At 29.4% G+C, this 24936-nt stretch overlaps 2 protein-coding genes across 5 annotated transcripts; one reads left to right on the top strand and one right to left on the bottom strand.

Annotated features, from left to right (window-relative positions):
• Positions 1-264: 264 nt before the first annotated feature.
• LOC105135872 (GDSL-like Lipase/Acylhydrolase superfamily protein) lies at positions 265-23048 on the top strand. 2 transcript variants are annotated; one of them, XM_011040950.1, is made up of 7 exons: positions 265-274; positions 9622-9634; positions 20988-21262; positions 21367-21497; positions 21581-21829; positions 21912-22167; positions 22656-23048. In XM_011040950.1, exons 3-7 carry the CDS (start codon positions 21007-21009, stop codon positions 22877-22879), a joined length of 1116 nt encoding a protein of 371 aa, XP_011039252.1. In that variant the 5' UTR covers positions 265-274; positions 9622-9634; positions 20988-21006; the 3' UTR covers positions 22880-23048. The 2 variants fall into 2 exon arrangements, with proteins under 2 accessions (XP_011039252.1, XP_011039251.1); XM_011040949.1 differs by lacking the exons at positions 265-274; positions 9622-9634 and adding an exon at positions 11494-11504 and having other exon boundaries at positions 20983-21262.
• On the bottom strand, positions 10571-15935 carry LOC105135871 (uncharacterized). Of its 3 annotated transcripts, XM_011040947.1 has the most exons (6): positions 15576-15935; positions 15318-15542; positions 14510-14752; positions 12586-12669; positions 12026-12155; positions 10571-11935 (listed from the first exon to the last, which is right to left on the bottom strand). In XM_011040947.1, exons 1-6 carry the CDS (start codon positions 15617-15619, stop codon positions 10889-10891), a joined length of 1773 nt encoding a protein of 590 aa, XP_011039249.1. In that variant the 5' UTR covers positions 15620-15935; the 3' UTR covers positions 10571-10888. The 3 variants fall into 3 exon arrangements, with proteins under 3 accessions (XP_011039249.1, XP_011039247.1, XP_011039248.1); XM_011040945.1 differs by having other exon boundaries at positions 15318-15935; XM_011040946.1 differs by having other exon boundaries at positions 14510-14746; positions 15318-15934.
• Positions 23049-24936: the final 1888 nt, after the last annotated feature.

Here is a 24936-nt window from a genome sequence, read left to right as displayed (position 1 = left end):
GACTTTATATCTTGGATAGCAAATTAGTTGAATTAACTCGAGCTGAATCAAGTTTTTTTCTCAGCATTTTATTATGAAATTGATTTTTTTTTTAATTTTATAATCTGACATTATATTATTAACCCTTGAGTTTTGTGATTTTTCTATTTATTTTCATGTGGCTATCCTGAGTAGTTTAGGTTAGTCAAATTAACTTAGATTAGCTTGTATTTTTTTACTTAACTTTGGTTTTTTTTGCTAGATTTTTTAATTTAATTTTTTATGTCAATCTCATGTCAAGGATGGTAAATTAATCAAGTTAATTTATGTTGACAATGGTGTATTTTTTTCGATTACATTTTTAAAAAATATTATTTTTTTAATTCTATACTTTGATATTAAATCATTAAGGTTTTTTTGTTTACATAATTATTTTAATCTCATAATATTAGATAATATGTTATTTAAATTAAGCCATATTAACTTACATCCTAAATATTTTTTATGTAAAAAAAAAAATGATTCGGATCGACGATGTAAGACAGTGACACGTATCTAGTTTTCTCTATAATAAAACAGAGGCAGTTTTGTTTTGATAATGATAAGTGCTAACCCCACTCTGCTCTCTCTCTCTCTCTCTGAATTGACTCTCTCTCCTTGGCAAAACAATGACAGAAAGGACATTGACTTTGCTCGACCACATGTAACTGGTGTTCTTACTGTCTTTAATCTTATTATTATTATTATTATTATTATTAGTAACTAATTGGCTGATTAATTGTTTTTATCTCATTTTTAAATGATTTATGCTCCGTGGTGGGACCTACTCAGTCATATTTCTTCATAGGGTCAGTGCTAGAAAGTCAAATAATCAGCTGGTGGCTTGTAAGCTAAAAGCTGTTTTCTGTCCAACCAGGCAGCTGCGGAGTCCAAGCCTCCCCTCCAAGTCAAATAAACTAATGTTTTGCCTGTTTATTTTTCTATTTTGAATGGAAAAATGTGGCTTTGTATAGTGTTCTCACGTCGACAAGCAGGAGTGGAGCTAGGTGCATTTCACAGGGAGGTTAAAATTAATATAATAATATATATTATTAAAAATTTTATTTATTTAAATTAAAAAATATTAAATAATAATAATTTTTAAAATGTTCTGCAGGGCCGGGCCTGCTTGTCTCCTCCTGATTTCACCCTATCCACGAGATTTTAGTGAATATTTTAAAGATTTTTTATTTTAAATATCAAATTTAGGAAACGGTGCATAATTTAAAATGCTGGTGGATTAGCTGTATGATTTTTCTACAGATATTTCTTTCTTTTACAAGTGGAGATGGTTGTGATTTTGAATTTCATCCATCACCAAGTGAAATCTTATGAATAAATGTTGGTAATAGTATTATATATTAAAATAAAACATAATTTGCATGTATACATGATGCTTGTTTGGGATGACTATCGGTTGGTTGGGTTGGTTTGGGTAAAAAAACTCAATCAAATTATATTTTTTTAAAAAAATTAAATTAAATTCTTTTAAAAATCCTATTCAAACTAAATTGTTCAGATCAATTTAGTTTTTTATTTAACACATTCGAGTCAAAAGTAAAACCAAGTGCATTGAGATTTGGTTTTTAGGTTTTAAGGTAATGAATTTGAGTTTTACTTTAAAAAACCAAATTATCATAAAAATTAAATTTAACTATTTTAAAAAATAATTTTTATCCAACAAATATATTATAAATCTTTTTTTTTTCCTGGAGTTCGATGTAGCTTCTCTTGATCTTGCTACAACAATATATTGTTGGAGTTGCTACTGCATCATCTCAATTGTGATTTTGATTTATTTTTTTAAAAAATAAATTTTGGTGTCGTTTTTCATTGAAGAAAAATCCTAATTTTTTTTATGTTTTAGATCCTATTTATTTTTATATTTTCAAAATATTTAAAAAATAATAATTTTTTTTATTTTTACTTCAAATTAATATTTTTTAATTATTTTGATATATTAATATTAAAAACAATTTTTAAAAATATATTTAATATATTTTTAAATAAAAATACTTTAAAAAAAACACAACAACTATAAATGCAAAACACTATTAAAGTTGTTTCTCGTCGTACTTGGGTCTTTGCTTGCGGCTAGAAGTAGGTGACCGAGCGCTAGACTAGGATTATTCTACGAGTATTTTTGCAGAGACAAGACAAGATAAAGCGAAGAAGGTGTCGTTGTTCTCTAAAATAATTAAATCATTTTAGTTTCTATCCCTCTTTGGTCAACTCTTAGAAGAGGATTTAATTTAATTTAATTTAATTAGGGATATTGAATTTAATAGTCCACGACCAGTTCTTTTAATTTAATTACGGAAATAGAATTTAGTTTAATGTAATGCCATCATCTTATACTTTATGTATATATATCTTAAAAATATATCTTCTTCTTTCTTTTATTTTCCTTGGATCCTCGTATTGGATTCTACTTGTAAACTTATTTATTTTATTTTTAATATTTTTAAATTATTTTAATGTACTAATATAAAAATAATTATTAAAATTAAAAATATTTTTAAAATTTAAAAACACGATAACTCTCCAGACAGCCAACTTCTTCACAGTTAGCAGTAAAAGATATTAATGAAGGTCAATTTATGTCATGCATTCCATGTTGATGAAGAAGTATTAATGTTTGTGGCCATGACATGCCCTATTAAAGGTGGTGGGTGTTGTGGGGACACCTGTCCTCAAAACAGTCCAAAAACTCATTTACACCCTCCCACAGCCTTACTAATTCAGCTTGTCAGATTATTTAAGTACAAACCTCCCATTTAAAATGGGAAAATGTTTTCGTTTTCTTTGAAAAAAATAAATAAATAAATAAATCTTTCTTCTTTCATGAAACATTATATTATATTCTTTCATTTACATACTTTTCCACCCTATTTATACTTACATTTCAATGTTTTTAATTTTTTTAAATTTGTTTTATGTAGTAATATCAAAAATAAATTTTTAAAAATAAAAAAACATTATTTCAATATATTTTTTAAAAAATATTTTAAAAAATAACCGTTACTAAATTCTTAAATACTATTTTAATAAATATTTATTTTAATACATAATTTTTTTTGTTATTTACTTATTTTCAGGAAGAGTGTTTGAGATTGCAGTAGTAGTTATTTTTTAAACAAAATTATTTAAAAATATATTAAAATAATAATTTTTTATTTTATAAAATTATTTTGATATTAATATATCAAAATAGCCCAATTTTTTTTTTTTTAATAAAAAGATTACTAAGTGCAAACCACCCAACTAAGATGGGAAAATGTTTTGTAAATCATATGATTTTCGCTTTCTGTGAAGAAAAGATGTTATTTTTTCATAAAATAAATTATATTTAGCCTCTGTTAATCTTCCTCAATGTTAATTAGAAAATCCAAAATCACAAAATTAAGATATATCCATTTGAAAAACTACACATTTATGTTGGTGAACGGGTACAAAAATGTTAGGTCAACTCCCAAGCAGCCATAAACAGGTCATCGCTAGCTACCAGCAAATAGCATTGGATCCCCATTTTCTCAGCAGCAGGGCTTGTGCGCCTTGCCCCACCTCCTGCTGCTGCTGCCGCTGCCGCTGCCGCCACAAAAGGAAGGAAAAGGCCACTAGCTAGCTACCACAGTTTTCTTTGTTACACTGATAAATTGACCATAGGCCGAAAAAGTTGGCTCTAACAGCAGATTCATATGTCGAGGTTAAAAGAGTAATAGTCCGAAAAGTGCTTCCCCTCCGGAAGGTAATAACAATTTTAACTTCTTTCTTCGTATTGAATCTTTTGGCTTAATATTTAAAGTAGTTTATTTAAAATAATTATTCCAGTCTTTTTTACACTCAACAAGAAAATAAATTATATTTTTTAAAAAACATGTATGTTAAGTATAAAAATATAGATGATTTTTTATTAAATATTTTTTAAAAAATTACCATGATTATCTTTTCTGTATATTCTAGATTATACTATAGTTTATTCTATTTTATACTTAACAGGAAAATAAATAGATGACAATGGTCATGATAATTTTCTATTAAAATATTTAAAAAAACTAATTTTAGTTAATGTATAAGTTGATTAAAAAAATAGCTTTTATTATAGAATAAAAACAATAAAAAAACTAAAAATTAAACTGTTTTTTTTTAAAAAAAAAAAAGAAAAAGAAAAAATTGGTCTGGAAATGGAAGTTGAGTTCTTGGTTGCCTCTTAAATGACGCGACGTTGGCACGCGTCAAGTTTGGATCTTTGATAGCGATGTATGAGTAGGCAATTACAGAAAATAGGTGGGCAATTATGAAAAAATAAATAGAGCTCCCGTATTCAATTAATGAGACTAACACCCAGTATTATGATTCTCGTAATTCTTACCTATCTCACAATGACAATAATGTGAAAAGAAAAGGAAAAGAAAAGAAAGAGGAGAAGTACAATTTATTTACTAGAAAATAGTTTATTTTTAAAAAATTAATTAAAAATTAATTATTTGTTTATTGAAAAATAATTAAAATTATTTTTTGATATTTGGTAGTATATTAAAAAAAATTAAAAAATATTTTTCAGTACGTGATTATTATATCATAGAAAATAAATTGAAAAATAATTTATTAATATATTTTTTAAGTTTATTAAAATAATAAAAAATAAATTTTATAAATTAAAAAATTAAATAAATTTAAATTTAAAAAATTATAATTTTATAAAATATTTTAAATAAAATAACATAAAGTTAATTTTAATAGTGATAGCAATTATATAAAATAGATGGGAAATTATGAAGAAAATAAATAGAACTCTCGTGTTCAATTAATGAGACCACCACCTAGTATTATAATTATCATAATTATTACCTATCTCACAATGACAATAATGTAAAAAAATAAAATAAAAATGTTATGTTAAAATTTTCTTCTAGGGCATTGGCATGTCCCATGAAGGAAGGCCTAGAATGGAATTACTCCTCTCTAATTCCAGATCATGATTCAGACCTCCCAGTTGCCAAACAATGAGACATTGATTGCAATTTCCAAACTATATAATAAAAATTATTTCACATTTCTATATATATATATATATATATATATAGATGCCAATTAAGGTGACATGATTTAATGGCCTAAAAGTCACCTTATTGACTAGTACAAATTGCCTTTGTTACACTGATAAATTGACCATAGGCGCTTCCCCTCCGGAAGATAATAATATAAAAATAAAAATGATTATAATGATTTTTTATTAAATATTTTTTAAAAAATTACCCTGATTATCTTTTCTGTATATTCTAGATTATACTATAGTTTATTCTATTTTATACTTAACAGGAAAATAAATAGATGACAATGGTCATGATAATTTTCTATTAAAATATTTAAAAAAACTAATTTTAGTTAATGTATAAGTTGATTAAAAAAATAGCTTTTATTATAGAATAAAAACAATAAAAAAACTAAAAATTAAACTGTTTTTTTTTAAAAAAAAAAAAGAAAAAGAAAAAATTGGTCTGGAAATGGAAGTTGAGTTCTTGGTTGCCTCTTAAATGACGCGACGTTGGCACGCGTCAAGTTTGGATCTTTGATAGCGATGTATGAGTAGGCAATTACAGAAAATAGGTGGGCAATTATGAAAAAATAAATAGAGCTCCCGTATTCAATTAATGAGACTAACAGCCAGTATTATGATTCTCGTAATTCTTAAATATCTCACAATGACAATAATGTAAAGAAAAAAAAGAAAAAAAAAGGAGAAGTAAAATTTATTTGCTAGAAAATAATTTATTTTAAAAAAAAATTTAAAAAAATATGTTTTTTTGTTGAAAAATAATTTTTTTAAAAAATAAATTATTTTTTGATGTTTGGTAGTGTAATGAAAAATAAGTTAAAAAACATTTTTTAATACTTAGTTATGTCATGAAAAATAAGTTAAAAATAATTTATTAATATTTTTTTAAATTTATTAAAATAATAAAAAATAAATCTTATAAATTAAAAAATTAAATAAAAATAAATTTAAAAAATATAATTTTATACATTATATTTAAATAAAATAATATAAAGTTAATTTTAATAGTGATAGCAATTACATAAAATAGGTGGGCAATTATGAAAAAAATAAATAGAGCTCCCATGTTCAATCAATGAGACTAACACCCAGCATTATGATTCTCGTAATTCTTACCTATCTCACAATGACAATAATATAAAAAAATAAAATAAAAAATGTCATGTTAAAATTCTCTTCTAGGGCATAGGCATGTCCCATGAAGGAAGACCTAGAATGGAATTACTCCTCTGTAATTCCAGATCATGATTCAGACCTACCAGTTGCCAAACAATGAGACATTGATTGCAATTTCCAAACTATATAATAAAAACTATTTCACATTTCTTAATATACACACACATATGCCAATTAAGGTGACATTATTTCATGTCCTAAAAGTCGCCTTATTGACTAGTACAAATTGGTGAATGAAATAGTAATTAAACAAGTCAAATTTATTTTAATGGTCAATATTTGACCTCAAAAAAGAAAGAGGGAACAGAACTCAAGTCAAAAACCATGTTGAGCTTGTAACTAGCATGCATGCCTCTAATTATCTATGAATTCAATCAATTCTCATGTCAATCTCTATGTCTTACTTATTGTTTCAGTTTTTCTATGCTTATCCTAATTAAGAAGACTTTAGACTTTAAAATTAAAAGATTTGATGTTACCGATCTCAATTCTATACTTAAACTCTAAACTATTTTTATAATTTCAAACTTGTAATGACATCTCTGAAAAATAAATTTAATAATTTGTGATTTTTTTAATACATAAAAAGCAAATTTACACTTATAAAATAATCACATAACTTAAATGTTTTGAATGCAAAAAATAACTTAACAATTCATGATAAAAAAAATTCATATTCATTGAATAATTTTTTAATTAATTACAGACGACACATAAAAATTCTTTGACAAAAGAATATGAATTAATATATTCTTTATTTTTTTTTAGGTTTTCGAGTAATGAAAACCGCGAGTTTAAAGCATCACAATGAAAACTACAAACCTATTGATTATCTTTATATTTTTTTAAATATGTGTTGTAATTGTTGTTGATATTTTATCTAGCATTATTTTTTAAATAGAGAATTCCACCCACACTATTCCTTTTAAAGTAACAATTACCTACTCTTCTTATTACATTTATTGTTTTAAAATTTTTGCACCATATAAATTTCTTATACATTCCTTTCACAACCTAATTTCAAGTTTGAATCTTATCAAATTTATTCAATTTTAAGTTTGAATCTTATCAAATTTATTCAATTTTGATATTATTTTTCTAGTGTAGACTTCCTAATTCTTTATTCAATTTTACTGTATAATAGTTAGGAAGCAAAATCAAAGCTGAACTTGTCTCGACGGCAGCACTTGCAAATGATTGACTCCTGGGATTGCATGTGCAAGACACGAGCTTGCTACCCCCGGCTACAGCCTAAGATGTGAAAACCACTACCTCAACTAGTAGGTTGAACTACGTGTAGGTCAAAAATCCCATCAATCAAAAGTTTTTTTTTTTTTTTTCTAATTATATTTTAAAAGCAATGGAACTGTTGATACAGTAAAATATTAGGATCGACGAGGAGTTTTTTTTTATAAAAAAAATAATAATAATAAAACATGTTCATGGCATGTAACCCATTAAGGTTAGAACTTCAATGGTTATTCAAGAATAAAACTGAAATTTATAGGTTTTTATTCGATTTACTTAAATTATTGCCAGTTATATGCGGCTAGGAAATGCAATTAAGTGATCTGTTTGAGAATATTATATCAGTTATAATTTAAAATAATTTTTATTTATAAATATTTTAAAATAATAATTTTTATTTTTTAAAATTATTTTTAATAAAAATATATCAAAATGATTTAAAAAAATCTAAACAAATAAAAAATTAAAATAACAGGACCTAAATATGGCTTAAGCCTAGATGCTTCCTTATCCTTCCTTACACAAACTTAATTTTACCGGTTTTAATCAGCCGATTCGATCGAACAATATTTCCAATTATACTTAGCATGGGAAAGCAATTAATTGGCATAAAAGAATAAGTTAGATATAAAACTCAATTGTTAGATTTGTGAGTCTTAAGTCTGAATCTCTCACAATCAATATTCAGGGGGATGCATTAAATTAATGTGAAGAATATATTTTTAAAGCATTTTAAATAATAACATAATTTAATTTAATGTGTGCGAATTAATCCAAAGATATCATTAACATGAAATTCAATAATATATATATATATATATATAAAAAGGTGTGAGTTTTTCACTATACACACTATTATTCTTCCTCTCATGTTTTATTATGGACCTGCTATCAAGATTTTGCTTCTTTTCAATTTTATTATTAAATCCTTTTTTTGTGTGCAAAATTACATTTTTTTTAATTCAAAAACAATTAAATCAATTTTTTTTAATTATAGACATAATTAAAAAACAAAGAACCAAAGTATAAAAGATACTATGAGTAGATGATAATTTCAAAATTCACATAAAAAAATTTAATTCAATCTTACACTTAAAAGCTATACATATTTAGTTCAATATTTTATTAAATAAATTTTAATATAAAAATTTATTTTTGATGTCAATTCCAGTCACCAAAATAGCTGATTTTTGTATCAAATGTCTCCCTTCAATGAATGAAGTTCATATTAGATATTTTTAAATCTTGAAGGTATCTAAAAAACATACCTAAACTCAATAAAAATTTTGGTTTTAGGGGTTTTTTAAAATCATGGATAAACTTATCAAGATTCTTATGATTGTTTTATGAGTTTTGGGTAAAAAATTGATTTTTAAGTAAAAAAACTCTAACTTTAATTTTTTAGCCTTTATGATGGGTGAAATTTGAGAAAAATCAAATAACACATAAAAAAAAATGAAACAGATGATATATCATTCGTCCCAACTACAATAAATATAAATAAAGGCTTAAATGTGCGAACCCTAACAAAACAGGTTAAGTAAGCTGACCTTGTCTAGTAGTGCTTAATTTTTTTTTTTAAAAATTAATGCTTTTTTATATATTTTTTAAAATTATTATTATTTATTTATATTTAAATTAATGTCCCTTCTCTCTTTTATTTTTTTTATAAAACCTTTTTTAAATAAAGATTATTTTTTAAAGAGATTTTTCTGATTTATTTACAATTTCTTTTATCTTTTGTACGAATAAAATTTATTTTTCAAAATAAATATTTATTTTTTAAAATAAATATTTATTTTCATATGATATTTCAAATACGTGCAACTTTGTATAATATAATTTTTTTAATCAATTTAATGTAAGTATTTATTTTTTGTTATTGTTGGATTAAATAAAAAGTTATTTTAATAAATAACCTTCATAACCGGGTAAATATCATGTCTTGTTACTTTAAATATATTGATATATTTCTATTTTTTGATTTTTCAGATTTTATTTTTAGTTATTATTTATATTTTTTTTTTCATTTATTAATCTCCATAGTCTTTAATTTATTTGATTACATATATGCACGAACTTGTTAATTTTCTTTAATTTATTTGATTACATATATGTAGTAACTTGTTAATTTTTAGTTAGAATTTTTTTTATTTACAAAAATAATGTTGATAAAATTTATTTATATAATGTTTTTTTAAAGGAAAAGAAATATTCGCCGGGCCAAATAGGTAGTAATAAAGGTACATTCCATCCATGTTCATGATTCATCATTGCTTATCGATGGTCAAGCGCAAGGAATGGATTGCATCAAAAGCAGCGAGGAACAAATCATTTATCAGTCAAAAACAATATCATCGGGGAGAGCGAAGCTATTCTTTGCTCAAATCACTAGACTTCAAGGCTTTGCATGCTTCTTTAACGAGAGGACAAAGACGAAAGGGATTGCCGACGGTCCCTCACTCGTAGCATGGGTGTGACCACGTCAAATGTAAAGCAACGTGACGTCCTTTTACAGCAGAAAGACAATAGCTAGCTTTGTCACAACTCCATTTTGAATTTAGGGCAAGGAGTAGGGGATGATCTCCTTTTTGTAATTATACCCTTTTCTTTATTAGGCTTTCTTGATTCATCTTCTCCTTTTTCGGTTTTCCCTCTGTGATGTTGAATTCTTTCCAAGGTTTACCGACAAAGTGCTAGATGAGAATGCATTATAAGATGGAATTGGAGGCTAAACTTTCCGCATTTCGCTTAGCGCGATTGATATTATTGTGATATTTTTTAAAAGTATTTTTTAATTAAAAATATATTAAAATAATATATATATAAAAGAATCTACCAACCAGAATCATCATGATGCAGGAAAAACATGATCATTTTGAAATATTAATATATAGTTTTCGTTGATGATCATATATAGTCTCCATTGAAGTTAGATGCTCACCAAGAATCATGGTTTAATTGATGATTATTTCATAAGCATGCCGTACTGGAAGGTTGTTATCCTATGATGTAACTGGAAATAGAGACTAAATGGATATTACTTGGCCCAAAGGGATGTTATTTGCATTAGCATCAGACTTCTTGAGCGGTTAGATTGCTCCAATAAACTTTGAATCCCACATTTCAACAGATAAGTTTATCCAATCCAAAAGGACCAGGATCTTGGCAAAAGCCAATATGATGTTACAAATTGCACTAAATCCAGCAAACCATAGTTTCTAGCAGCTTTAAGACTGCTGCATTATCAAAAAAATCCTAAGCTCCATCCCTGCTGCTGCTGATAAAAATGGAAAAGCCCTTGATCTTCATGCTGTTGATTTCCAGGGCCTCAAAATCTTCAGGCAATGTCTTCCCTAGGGTTTCTAATACTCGGTAAGTTTCATTCTAACCTCTACTTCTCAATCTTGTCCCCGGCAACTCGTTGTTTTCATGGCCTTTGCCCATTCTATGCCTCTGTCTCAATCTTGCGCCAATACTATCTGGGTTTGGTTCAGCATGAGTACGCTTCTTGAGCTGACTGCTCTCCAATACAAAACGTTTATCATCCTCAACATGCATTTCATTTTCTTCCTCCATGTTTTGGCTTGACAACATGGCATTTACAGCTGGTTTAACATTAGAGGCTTTCTCATCCACCCCCATGAACTCTGCATCATCTTTCCCATTACTTTTCCAACGTCTCCGCCTTAATCTTGCAGCAATACTATCTGGACATGGGTTGATGGCAGATGCGTGTTTCCTTTTATGTTTCAGGCAACTTTCAGAAGGAATATTGCCTTCAAATTTTGGCATTGATAATGCAAGATCATCATGAATCTCATGGTAAATGCGTGTTTCCTTCTTCGCTTCCTCACTTTTAAATTCATTTTCATACACGTCTTCAAATTTAGGCATTGATAATGCAAGATCGTCATGAATCTCATGGGTGACAGCAGATTCAACTTTCTTGGACCTTGCTTCACTTCCAGAAAATGTCAATGACTTGTCTGTCTGACAAGCTGTAGCATGATTTCCATTGCTTTGCATGTGCTTCTCTTTTTCAAACTCGTTATTCATTTCCTCACACTGAGGCTTTGATAAACCAAGGTTGTCATGATCCTCATGGTTGACCTTTGCAGATTCCACAATCTCAGACTTGACTTCACGGCCTGAAAAAGTCAATGCCCTTTTTGTCTGACCATCATTAGCCAGATTTCTGCTGCTTGACATTTTGTTCTCTGTCTTGCCCTTTAACTCATCAAGTATTTTGTCTTCAGATTGATGCTCTAATTGCTCAGCCGTTTTATAAATGAACTGCGGAGATTCTTTGGACACAACTTCCATGTTGGAAAAGGGCAGTGATCTTTTCGCAGAAACTTCATTGGCAGTGTTTTGTAGGCGCTTGGTTTGGATGAGATAGTGTGCAACGGACTTGTAGCCCAAACTTGATATCTGGAAGGATAGGTATACAAAAGGCTTGCTCAATTAGTTTTCTGCAACAAGGAGTTAGATTTTCATATTTTGTTAAGCTGAGAAAGCTACCTTCCTATAAAGAGTGCCAGTGGGAGGCCACCCTTTTGCTTGTCGGCACAAACTGCAGTTGCAAATTCCACGACATACAGGGCATAACCAATTCGGATTTTCCAAGGCTTCAAGTACATGCTCCCCATATCTGCATACCAAGAAAGGAAGAACTGAGAAAAACAGATTTTCCAAATTAAACTGATCAGTTGTTTCAGTCTTTTAGGTTGTGAAATGGGCCTTTCATGATACAAATTAAATAAAAATAAAATAAATAGCCAAATGGCAGGGTTCGCATAGTTGCACTTTTTAGCCTTCTAATATTATAAAAGGAAAAGCAAGTGAGAGGTCAGATGGGCAAACCTAGGAGAATTAAAAGAAATTAAATGAGAAAATTTGAGGTCCGACAAAGACAGACTAGCAGAGGATTTACAAGTTTGGCAGGGCAACGAAAAAAATTGAATTGATTATCTATGGATTGTTCCCGTAGTTAGAGTGCATTGAAACTTAGAATTATAAGCCTATAAAAAGCTTGGAAACTCAGAGCAAATACAAGTCAAGAATATTCTAAAAATATTTACCTCATATACAAACAATCTCCACAGAACTGTCCCTGGACCATCTTGCATTTGCAGCAGTGAGTACGATAACCAAGAGTTTTCTGCCTGTCCAAGTACCATTTTCAATTTGTGAATGATTGAAGTCATATAGATTTTATAAAGAAATGATTTAAGAACCTACGTGCAAACATAAGTATTAGATAATAGGAAACACAAAACAAGAAAAGGAAAATTTAATTGTTGGATAGATATTCACATTACAGACGTCCAAAGCTATTTTGATCATTTCTTTCTAGCCACTAATTTTAAAGGAAAACAAGTGATTGTGGGAAAGCATTTTCTATTGAACTTCCACTTTTCAAAAGTTTATTTGTTTTTGAACCATGTACAGAAAAACATATCATATTTTAAAACTTGAAGCCTTTTCCACTGATCAATTAATCAAATAATAAACAACTTGAGAATCAATGATCTGACAAACCAATTTAACATGCACGGTATTGTCATGAATAATGCAAATTGGCCCATTGCTATCAATATTCAGCTCTACTTCTCAACAATGAAGGCAAGTTCAATTTTGTCAAAAGAAAAATATATCAAACCTCATTATAGCATCATATCCTTAACACAACCTTCTAAAAAAGACACTGATACATTAATTGGTATAACAAGTTCAATTGTTTTCATCTCCCCACTCTTCCACCAAGCTCCATTTACTGCAACAAAACTCTCAGCAAACTTCTCCGCAAGTCCCAAACACTCTAACCACTTCAGACACCAAACCAGGTCCTCCCTTTCCTAGCATTTTGGCAACTCCCAACTTTGTCATTACTAGTCTCACCAGCACCACTGCATCAACTATAAGATTGCAGCATTGATATACTATCATTGCTTTGTCAACCAGGCACAAGTTCCCTGTTCCAAAACCACTACATTTTAACACTACCGCAGCCCCCCACAGTCCATTCCCAGACCTTCAGTTACAACTTCTTTTGTTACCACTAGCAGTGCATCCCTTACAACAACACCACGCACAAAAACTTAGGTATTCTAATGCATATTTTCAGATAGCCAGTTCAGTTAATAATGGAAAGAAGCTGGCATTAAGCTTTCCTTCAAAACTTGTGCCATAACAAGATTTACAGAAAACATTTAAATTAAAATTAAAGTCAACTTCTTCGCACTATAATCTTTTTGTTTCTTATGATATATTCAATGTGAATTTTGATACTGTTGTCATTAGCTGTACTAGAACACGATACAAACTAAGCATTCAAATCAATTCATGATACTCACACACAACCACACAAGCAAATATGGCCATGCCATTTGTTTATTGCTGTTAGTATTGCTAACGTGTTTTTATCACTGGCTCCTCTTCAAAAACTATCTGAAAGCTGTAAGAAACCCCAACCATTCACTTGCAGTAACCTAGAAATGCTTTACTGAGTGTTTGTTCATCTTTGACAGTACTAAGAGGTCAAATGGTAAAGAAAGTCAGCGCTCTTTCCATGAAGCAGCATTTAAGGTACTTCATACAGAAAGGGGATGTGAAAAAGGTTATAATTAGAGTGAAGATTACTCTATGGATAGACATACCAACTTAAGTTTTAGAAGCACAAAAAGTCCACCAATATGAGTTTTACGAAAAGCATTTTTACAATTATGGTTGCTATACGCCCTAAAACACATTTCAGCAACCTTCTCCAAGAACAGCACTTCTAATCACAATACTTTACTAATCTGTGCACTACTAAATGGACACCTCCATGCCTTTAAGAACAATTGAATATCAAACATAGCTAATTTGTTGGAAAGCATGTGACAAAATGTCACGTTTTCTTGTTAATAATAGGATTACTATCGCAAAGGCATACCTTACTACCCTTAAAAGATAAGTTTAACACACGATGACATACAAATGGAGTTCACAAAGCATGCTGACCTGCATTGGTGGCAAGTCTTTCCATTTATCGGATCATAAATTCTCTTTCCATCCTTCCCACACCCATCCACAAAAAGCGTCCAGCTCCTCTCGGTGTTTCCTAACAACTTCTCATGCTCTTCCGTATATATCTCAGGCTTTGATCCCACCTCTTGCATTGTATTCTCATCCTCTAACAATCCATCTTTCTTAGTCAATGCCACTTCTGAGTAACTAACTGGAGTTGAATTTTGCAACCTAAGCTTGCCCCAAAAACAGAAAAGAAAAACATTATAGTGAGACAATAATTCACATGAAAACAAAATTAGTCTTGAAACCTTATTCCTAGCCAAAAAATACAAACGACCCATGTAGGATTTGAAAATAAATGTTATGCCACTACACCTATCATAATTCCAATATTCAATATTTACAAAACTAATTAAGGAAGTTTTATCAAAACACTTGAAAGATACAAAATTTCATCACCTACTCGAAAATCCTTGTATAAATTTTTATTTAACATAAAAACACATAAAAAATTCTATATTTCATGTCCTTTTTACTTGTTTTCATGTTTCTAGCTAGTAACACAGAGAAAGATAAAAACTTTAATAAACTCAAAAGAGCATATTAAATGTTAAGATATTAAAAAAAAGCCCTCAAAATAAGAACTTTAATCAAACCCAGTTGATAAAATATTCTTTCAAAGCCATAACATTCAAAGCGTAATAGAAATCCCAGAATTTAAAACATGCATTAATTCAATAAACCACAAAATGGGGTGAAGAGAGAAAAAAAGGGGGGGGGGGGGTCATGCTACAGGCACCTAGAGGAACGGCGAAGAGGCCCCCGTGGCAGAAAGGGAGAGGGGTGTTTCGTCGAGGAAGGGCTTGTCCTTGGAGTTCTTTTAGAAGGAGCAGTGCAAGCCTTGAGCTTGAGAGAAAGGTCCATGAGACCAAGTTTTTGCATTCTTTCAAGGTTTTCTTTGATTCTTTCTTCTCTCGTTTGTTCGTAGACAGAAATCTTTGGGGTTTCGTGGTGCTCATTGTTGTTGATTTCTTCATTTGGCTTTGTGTTTTTGTTGGGCTCTTGGTGATCTTGTGGCCTTCTCTTTCTCAAAGTCGACATTTCTGAGCTTTCTCGGTTCACTCTCTCCCTGTGATTTTGGTCTCTGTGTGTGTGTGTGTGGTTTCTCAACGGTAATGTTTCTTGTCATGGATTTTGAAATGGAGGATGGAGTTAGGAAAGTTGGAATTTGGGATTTTTAAATGACACCAATACCCTTTACAAGTCACAAAATCTTCCCTGTTTGCGTTCTGTTGTCAAGGGTTCTTCTGACATAATATATTAGGATGATAGCATTCTTGCAGGGAGGGAGGAGGAACCTGAATTTGCTTGTGCATGGTCGCACTATCATTCTCATATTTGTATTCCGGCAAGAAAACCCTCTCAGTTAGTAGTTCAATTTTCAGAATAACTACTATTATTTCTTGTTGGTGGCGTTTTACATCCTTCTCATCGTGGTTAGAAAACGTAATTTTAATAACCTAATTTTTTTAAATTTATTTTAAAAAAATATTTTTAAAAAATTTCAAAAAAAATATATTCTGTTTTCAGAAAACAATTTTCGGGAAACCACTTTCCAAACTTTCCTGTGTTTGTTTGTCATTAGAAAAGTTGGTCAACGGAAAATACTTTCCGGTCAACGGAAAACACTTTCTGGTCAACGAAAATATTTTTTAGTCAAAAAAAATTTTGCTTAATTTTCAGGAAAGTATTTTCCTTTTTAGCTGTGTTTGTTTTCTGGAAAGTGGTTTCCAGGAAAACACTTTCCAAACTTTCTTGTGTTTGTTTTGCAGAAAGTGATTTCTAGGAAATTACTTTTCAAACTTTCTTGTACTTGTTTGCTGTTAGGAAAGTTGATAAACAGAAAACACTTTCCAGTCAAAGGAAAATTTGGCTTGATTTTCAGGAAAATGTTTTTCTGAAAAATTTGGGAGGAAAACACTTTCCGGAAGTTGTGAAAAGTTTAGAAATGTCATTATTTGCTGATTATATCAAATTTGATCTTCAAACTTTTGATTGCTATATATATTTTGTTTTGAATATTTATTTTTCAATTTCATTTCTTAAAATTTAATTTTTATATTTACTTTGATCCTCATTTTTATAATTGTTATTTGCTTTTCTTCTATTATTTTTTTATTGAATTTTTTTTCTATCAAATTTGGTCCTCGTTCTTTTGATTGTTATTTATTTTATTTGAAATACTTTATGAAGAAATGTTAATTATTATTATTTTAATTTCTTCATTTTTTTTAGATTTGATTTTTATTATTTTGATTATTATTTATTTTATTTGAGATAATTTATGAAATGTTTTTTTCAATTTCATTATTATTCAACTTTTTAATTTGTAAGATTTATTCCTTATTATTTTAATAAACTTGAGAAAAATAAAATATTAATAAATTATTTTCTAGTTCATTTTTCATAACATAACAAAATATTGGAAAGTATTTTCCAGTTCATTTTCCATAACACTACCAAACATCGGAAAATACTTTACTTTTCAGGAATTCATTTTCCCCGGAATTCACTCTCCCTGAATTCACTTTCCTCGGAATTCACTTTCCAAAAGGAAACAACTTTCCTGCAAACAAACGGGGCCTTAACACATTCTTGTCATTTTCTTTATTTTTAATATTTTTTATAATATTAAAGATTTATTTTTAATGCATTAAGCTTAGCTCATTTTAAAATTATTAATTAATGTTTTTCATCGTATCCACGTTAATGTTTTTTTTTTTAAATTAAAACATAAAAAGGAAGAAAAATAATATATATATATATAATGTTTTTTAATTCAAAATTGATAAATTTATTTTCAATATTAATACATTTATTTCAAAATTATTAACTATTTTTTGCATTAAATTAATAGTAATATTGTTTTTTTTAAATCAAAATACAATAAACACACACTCACACACAAATAACTAAAACGTCAAACAAGAAAATAAAGTCAACAAAATAAAATCAAGTTGTTAGGAACTAGAAACGAGACAAAATTATTATATTGCCTGTAAATATCTAGCGGCCATAACCCATTTATGGCAATATCTAGCGGCCGCCTGCACAAAACCCCGCCCTCATTTTCAAAAAAACACCAACTTTATCTCATTTTGCTAGCACCCAACATCTCACTGCCCAACGCCAGCTCCGTTCTCCTTCTCCACCATGAGCTGCCCAGTATACACTGCGGTTGTAAAGTTAATTTTTTTTTATTTTTTAAATTAATATATATTTAATATTTTTAGATCATTTTGATATATTAATATTAAAAATAATTTAAAAAAAATAATTTTAATATATTTTAAAATAAAAAATATTTTTTAAAAAATCACTATTATACTTCTAAATACCTGATTGCTCCATCTCCACTTACAACCATCCACATTGCCGGCAATAGCTCAGCATCCTCTGTTTGTTTTACAGTGAATCAAAATAGTTTTCTATAATTCTTCAATTTTTTTTTATTAATTTAATTATCTAGAAAAAAAAATAGTTTTTTTAGGTATTTGAGATGGAAATTAGAATAAATATTCAAATATCTTAGACAATCCAAACTAAAAATAAAAACAATACATCTATTTAATTAAAACCTTGATACCTTTTTGTTGGTTTTTTTTACTATAATGTTTATTTATTTTCAAATAAAAGCTTATTAGAATCATAAATATCATATAATAATAATAATAAATATATGCATAAAAACCAATAAATATATTTTCAAATATTTGTACGAAAAGAGTGTTGGCTAATTGTATAAAAAAATGCAATGATCTTATTCAAAAACTAAGTATAAATTAAATCATATTTAATAAAAAAATAATTATTTTTAACAAAATTTAATTAAAATAAAAAAATAAACAAAAAAGCTCAACAAACAAAGGCTAGACACTTGGGTTTAGGTGACTAAGTATGTTTGGCTAATAACAAAGCAAGGTAGGCGTGCATAGCCCTACCAACCAGCCTTTGAGTTTTTTTTTTTTTTGTTTAAAATATTTCTTTATCTCTTTTTTTTTTTAAAATTAGATGATACATTGCCACGCCAGTAATTATCTAAGTATAACTTCAAATCTAATTATTAGATTTAGATGAAACTTGATCTAAAGATTTCAAAGATATTTGTCTATGTTGGGGTAAATTCTCAGGTTAATTAGAGTTCAAAAATAACTTGCGATATAGGTCAAACAAGCTGTATAAATTTTGTTATTTCTTTTTTGATTTATGGACTTTCTATTTAACAATATTTTTTTTTAGAAGGATATGACATCTTGTTTTGAAAATTTTATAGTTCCATAAAGATCTTTAATGAGCTAAAACATAACTTTTAATAGTGACAATGATTTATTAATGTTCTAGAATTCTTTTTTTAAAGGATTCCTTATTCATCTTTGTTACATAAGGAAAAAATGGTTTGATGCTATTTGATGATAGATTAGTTATTTTTATTATTTTTTTCATGTTTGGGCTTAATTAAAATTTTGTTTTGAGCTAAGATCCAAGACTTGTTTGGATTAAGTTATGGGCTTTTCAATTTAGGTTTTTAGGTCAGTTCAATCCATAATAATAGATCCATTAAGGTTAATTTTTAAGAACTATTTAAAAACATGTAATCTAAATTTCAGAACCATTGATGAATATTATTTTTGATTTTTTTCAGTTTTAACGTTTGAGAGTGATTCTTACATTCTTTAGTTTTTGAACAAACTGAATTTGACTTATAGCAAATTAATTGGTTTCGTGACATCATTCTACTTCATTCCAATAGTATTAGTACCATGGAACAAGATTTCATTGTATCACATTCCTATCAGATCTATTTTGGCTTTCCAGGATCAGATCTCAATCTTGATTATGGGTTACGTGATCATATGATTACGAGATTCACATTAGTTAGTATCAGAACCTAACTTAGGTCATATCATAAGGCTGAACTGTATCATAAAAACTCGGATTCAAAATTATTTAAGCAAAAAAACCAATTTTAACTTGAAAATACCTAATAAACATCCCACAAACCTTGATAAATCAATATCTAATATCAAAACAACCTTTAATCAGTCAAAAAATCAAAATTTATCTTGAATAAGAAAACATTTCCAAGCGCAAATCTATTTTTTCCACCAATATAAAGCATCAAAAACATCTAAAAGAAAAAAAGGTTGATGTTTTTATTTCGGTATCAAATTTGATCCTTAAAATCTTATTTTTTAATCAATAAAATTGAATTTCATTTAGTCAAATTGAGTATTAATTTAATTTCATGTTTTTTTTTTATAATGAGAGAACCCCGTATAAAATTAATCAAAACAAAATATAAGATTCAAATTCTAATAAAAAAAGGGAAAAGATAAAATTAAAAAAATAAAAAATAATTCAAGGACAAAAAGAAAAGAAACAAAATACTATTTCAATCCACATGCAATGTTATCTTGATCTCCTTTAAGTTTTCTATAGTATATCTATTGAATTCATATCCTTGAGTTTTGGATGATGCCAAGACGTATAAACAACATCTTGAGATATATTTTTATGTCATCAAATTACTTTATATATATATATATATATTAATTTTCTAAATTTTAATTTTAAAATAAATATTCATAAGAGTTTATTAAATATTTTTTAATTCATCAAGTTTATATAAAAAACCCACATGCATAGAAATACGTAAGAAATTGAAAATCAAAATCTCAATAACAAAAACTAACAGAAAACAAAATGGTTAATCTATTGCGGAAATTAATAACTCCAGTACTGTAAGAATACCACCGCTCCTTCATCTATTTAACTTAACCTATTTATATTAACTGTGAATCTCCTTAAATTTAATATGATTTTTAGTAATTTAAGAAAATAAAAACAATGCATGAATATAGAAATAAAAGCTCTATCAAGTATGTATCTCTATGTCCAAATCAAGACTTGGGTTTTTGATTGGATGGTTCTTCTCCCTCGAGCTCCAGGCTCGCCTTTCCATCATGGACCTTTTGTTTCCGAGTATAATAGCGGGCAAATGGCATGTCATTAATTAATGAGTTTGGGTTCCATGGAGTTCCAACGCCTAAACCAAACACCACCCAAGTCCCTTCGGCTAGAACATTTTCTAATTTAGGCCACTAATAACCTTGATTGAATTAATGCATATCTTTGACCTTCATTGGAGCTAATTACGTATTGAAAAAGCAAGCTCCAAAAGTTCACAACACGTCGAGAAATTTGCAACAATGTTGATGAACTACCTCTGGGAACTTTGTCGTCCACACACGCACTAGTCCTCCCCTCTACAATAGTGGGTCTTACCAAATACCCTATTAGAAGATAGCTTACAAGTTTCACCTATGGATTCTTTGCTTCTTTTTGTGACAAAAAGCTGCATAAATACTCACCACTGGGGCTCTATCTTGATATAACATTTGTAGTGTCAATAGAAAAGCTATCAAGCCATGGCCACGATAATCTACACCTTGGCCTTGGTGCTTTTTGTCGTGGATTTGAGCTATTTTGGAAAGGTAGCTTGTGATAATTCCGCTTTAGGAGCTTCTTTTATATTTGGTGACTCCCTAGTTGATGCTGGAAACAACAATTATCTACCAACTTTGTCCAAGGCCAATATCAAACCTAATGGCATTGATTTTAAAGCATCCGGAGGAAACCCTACCGGCCGGTATACCAATGGGAGAACCATTGGTGACATTGTAGGTAAGCCAGCTGCTTGTGACATGTTTCCCTTTTTGTTCTTCCTGTTTCAATCTTCTCTATATTTCATTGCTTCATATTTGTGAGTGCTAACTTCATGTTTCCAGGGGAAGAACTAGGACAACCAAACTATGCTCACCCGTTTTTATCTCCAAACACCACTGGAAAAGCTATATTATATGGCGTGAATTATGCATCCGGAGGAGGAGGGATTATGAATGGAACTGGAAGAATATTTGTTAGCACTTGACAACCTTAGCTATAGAACTACAATATGTATATATATTCACATGTGCATGATTTATGTATTGTATTGTGCAGGTTAATAGGCTAGGAATGGATGTACAAATTGACTACTTCGCAATTACTAGAAAGCAGTTCGATAAATTGCTGGGTGCATCCCGGGCAAGAGATTATATCATGAAGAAATCCATCTTCTCTATTACTATTGGAGCAAATGATTTCCTCAACAATTATCTACTTCCAGTTCTCTCTATTGGAGCAAGGATTTCCGAAAGTCCTGATGCATTCATTGATGACATGCTCAGTCACTTTAGAGGCCAACTTACGGTATGAAAATCATCACTGTTGTCAGTAACCTCTGATTACTTGAAAATATATATCTGTGTATAATTTTCCTTTTTGGTTGCAGAGACTATACAAAATGGATGCTCGAAAATTTGTAATCGGGAACGTTGGCCCGATAGGTTGCATTCCATATCAAAAGACAATAAATCAATTAAACGAAAACGAATGCGTGGGATTGGCAAATAAGCTAGCAGTTCAGTATAATGGACGATTGAAAGATTTACTTGCTGAACTAAATGAAAACCTTCCAGGAGCTACATTTGTTCTTGCTAATGTGTATGATATGGTCATGGAACTCATCACAAATTATGAAAAATATGGTAAGTGATCATACTTGTGGGAAAAATATTATATATGCTTTCCTTGGTGACTTTAGACCCTAATTCTTAATTAAGTACTCTTGGTTTGACAAATCTAAATAGTGGTTGGCACTTGGTATGTTAGGCTAGATTTTTAGTTTCTGGTTTTTCTTGACTATTAAAGTTTGCTTGGCTGACTAGCTGACTGTTGGGTGGTGGATATATAGATAGGTGAAGGTTACGTACTCTCTAATTTATCTTAAAATCAAAGTTTCAATTGTTTTTATGATATATAAATTATTATATTTGGGATGAAGTACTTACCAAAAATCCAGATTTTTATGTGATGATCGTTTCTTTTTCTTTCTCATTTATTAGATTTAGATGTTATTTTAAAGATTGTGCGTTTCATAACATTAATTAAATCTTGCCCTACTGTTTCTTTTTCGTTTGGAAAACTAGAATGTACAAAGTTATGAAGGAATATCATCTGTGAGAGTTGTGTGCAGGATTTACAACATCAAGTAGAGCTTGTTGTGGAAATGGAGGGCAATTTGCAGGGATAATTCCATGTGGACCAACGTCAACCTTGTGCGAAGATCGATCCAAGCATGTGTTCTGGGATCCTTATCATCCAAGTGAGGCTGCCAACGTTATAATTGCCAAGAAACTGTTGGATGGAGATACAAAATACATATCTCCCGTGAATCTTAGGCAACTTCGAGATCTTTGAATGTTGTTATTAATAATGTTTCTCTTGAATTGTGTGTGAGTACTTCTTGGAGCAACATATGAACCGATTCGATCTTGTTCTGTATTTCAACAAGGTTTCGCTCTATAGATATATGTTTTGTAAACTTTTACAAGTATAATTAAAGTTTTCATCATCTTTCACTTTAGAATTTGCTGCATTCTCTTACACTTGTTCTTGTTTCTCAAAACATATTCTGCCTCACTCAGGTGCTTAGATGTTTTCCTGTAAAACCAAAAGTCTAAGGTTCTCGTCACTTGAAATCCCTCGTGCACCACCAAAAATATTCAACCTGGACAATTAGAACCTGAACAAAAACTGAATCAGTAGTGCCTTTTCCTAACCTTCATAATCATCGTTTTTGACATTTAGGACATGCGGCATTTTAGAACATGGCTCAGAATTATAAATGTTGTATCCACCAGATGGTGACAGGGAAACAGCGCACTACTTCATTGCGGCTGCTAATTTCATCCTGGAGTGATAACTATTTCTAGCAACACAACATGTGATTTTAACGTGGTAAAACAAATATAAGATGGTGATGATGTCCCAAAAATAGTCTTCTCTGTTGGTTAATCAACAGAGCCTAACAATTTCCTCAATTTTTCTTAACCAAAAACCAAACTAGTTGAGCTTATGCTTGGTTTTGGATAGGCTAAAAGCTGCTCGTGTACGTGCATAATATCTTTATTAATGGAGGTATGAGGTATGGGCTTTCTGGATACTTAAATAAATATTATTTTAGAAAAGAAAATATAAAAATACTCTAAAAAAAGATACTTTAAAAATATTTATATAATAAAAAATAAAAATTATAAACCTTTTATTATGAAACTCTTATGATATATTTATATTCCGTTAAAGGAGGACCTATAGAATAATAACTCTGATAGCATTAAATGAGAGATAAATATCCTTTATCTAATAAAAATATAGCGAATTCTTAAAGGGCTTTTATACATCTAAAAAGATATAAAGACATTAGATTTTAAGATATTAAGTATAGCTAAGTTTATAGAGACTGAGTTTTTTTTCTAAGATTAGACCCGAGAAAGGTTGGTCACTCTCATAGACATGTGACGGGAGGACAATCATTTCCTTGCATATGACAAAGAAGGATGATCATTATCTTGGATTTGACTAACTGTTAAGTTCAAGCATCTTGGGTTTGAGATGTAAGTCAGAACTACACTACCTTGTACTTGGTCTATTGTTAAGCTTATGCGTCTTAGACTTGGCTGACTGTCAAGTCTAAGCATATTAGGATGCCAGACACATGCTACCTTGAACTACCTTGAACTTGGCTCATTGCTAAGCTCAAGCGTCTTGGACTTGGTTGATTGCCAAGTTAAGACATGTTAGGTCTGACATGTATATTAGACCCATACTACTTTGAACTTGACACATTGCAAAGTTTAAATATCTTAAATTTTGTTGACTGATAAATCCAAGCATATTGAGTACCTTAAACTTGACACATTGTCAAGTTCAAGCATTTTGAGTCTAGCATGCGTATCAGACCTATACTATCTTTGATTTAACTTATTGTTCTAAATATTTTAAACTTTACTGACTATCAAAGTCAAATACTATGGTCTTACATATGTGTCAAACCTATATATTTTTTAAAGAACCACACCAAAAATAAATAAATAAAAACTTAATAAAATTGACTGTGGCATATACTATTATCATTAATATTAACCTTAGGTGCCTAACCATTAACTTTGACATTAATTTAACAAATCAAGTACAATCTAAAATGAATTGAAGATTTAAGAGCACAGTATCATATATGTGCCAGAGGTTGTCATACCAAATAAACATGGGATACGGCAGGTTCCCAGTTGCAGGGCAGTACAGCCAGGTAGCTGGCCACAAGAGCTTATCCACATATCGTGAAGTTATATCGTGTCTTGGTGTCTGCACTTCGGTGATACTGACGCTATAAGAACCTCTAGAAATGTCTGCAAAAGTAAAGAGTCGCTGGGCATGCATGAGGAGAAAAATAGAAGAGGAGATGATTTTCTTGAAAA

Source organism: Populus euphratica, unplaced genomic scaffold (assembly GCF_000495115.2).
Source record: "Populus euphratica unplaced genomic scaffold, PopEup_1.0 scaffold234.1, whole genome shotgun sequence".
Classification (NCBI taxonomy): domain Eukaryota; kingdom Viridiplantae; phylum Streptophyta; class Magnoliopsida; order Malpighiales; family Salicaceae; genus Populus; species Populus euphratica.
The sequence above is the reverse complement of the archived record's forward strand: the minus strand, read 5'-3'. Positions and strand labels throughout refer to the sequence as shown.

Bases quoted from the DNA above. Each gene is read 5' to 3' on its own strand.
- LOC105135872 (XM_011040950.1), top strand. From the start codon at position 21,007: ATGGCCACGATAATCTACACCTTGGCCTTGGTGCTTTTTGTCGTGGAT. The intron at 21,263-21,366 runs GTAAGCCAGCTG...TCATGTTTCCAG, and splicing joins AACCATTGGTGACATTGTAG to GGGAAGAACTAGGACAACCA. The intron at 21,830-21,911 runs GTATGAAAATCA...TTTTGGTTGCAG, and splicing joins ACTTTAGAGGCCAACTTACG to AGACTATACAAAATGGATGC.
- LOC105135871 (XM_011040945.1), bottom strand. From the start codon at position 15,619: ATGTCGACTTTGAGAAAGAGAAGGCCACAAGATCACCAAGAGCCCAAC. The intron at 12,156-12,585 runs GTAAATATTTTT...CTTGGTATGCAG, and splicing joins GGAGATTGTTTGTATATGAG to ATATGGGGAGCATGTACTTG. The intron at 11,936-12,025 runs GTAGCTTTCTCA...CTATCCTTCCAG, and splicing joins CTGGCACTCTTTATAGGAAG to ATATCAAGTTTGGGCTACAA.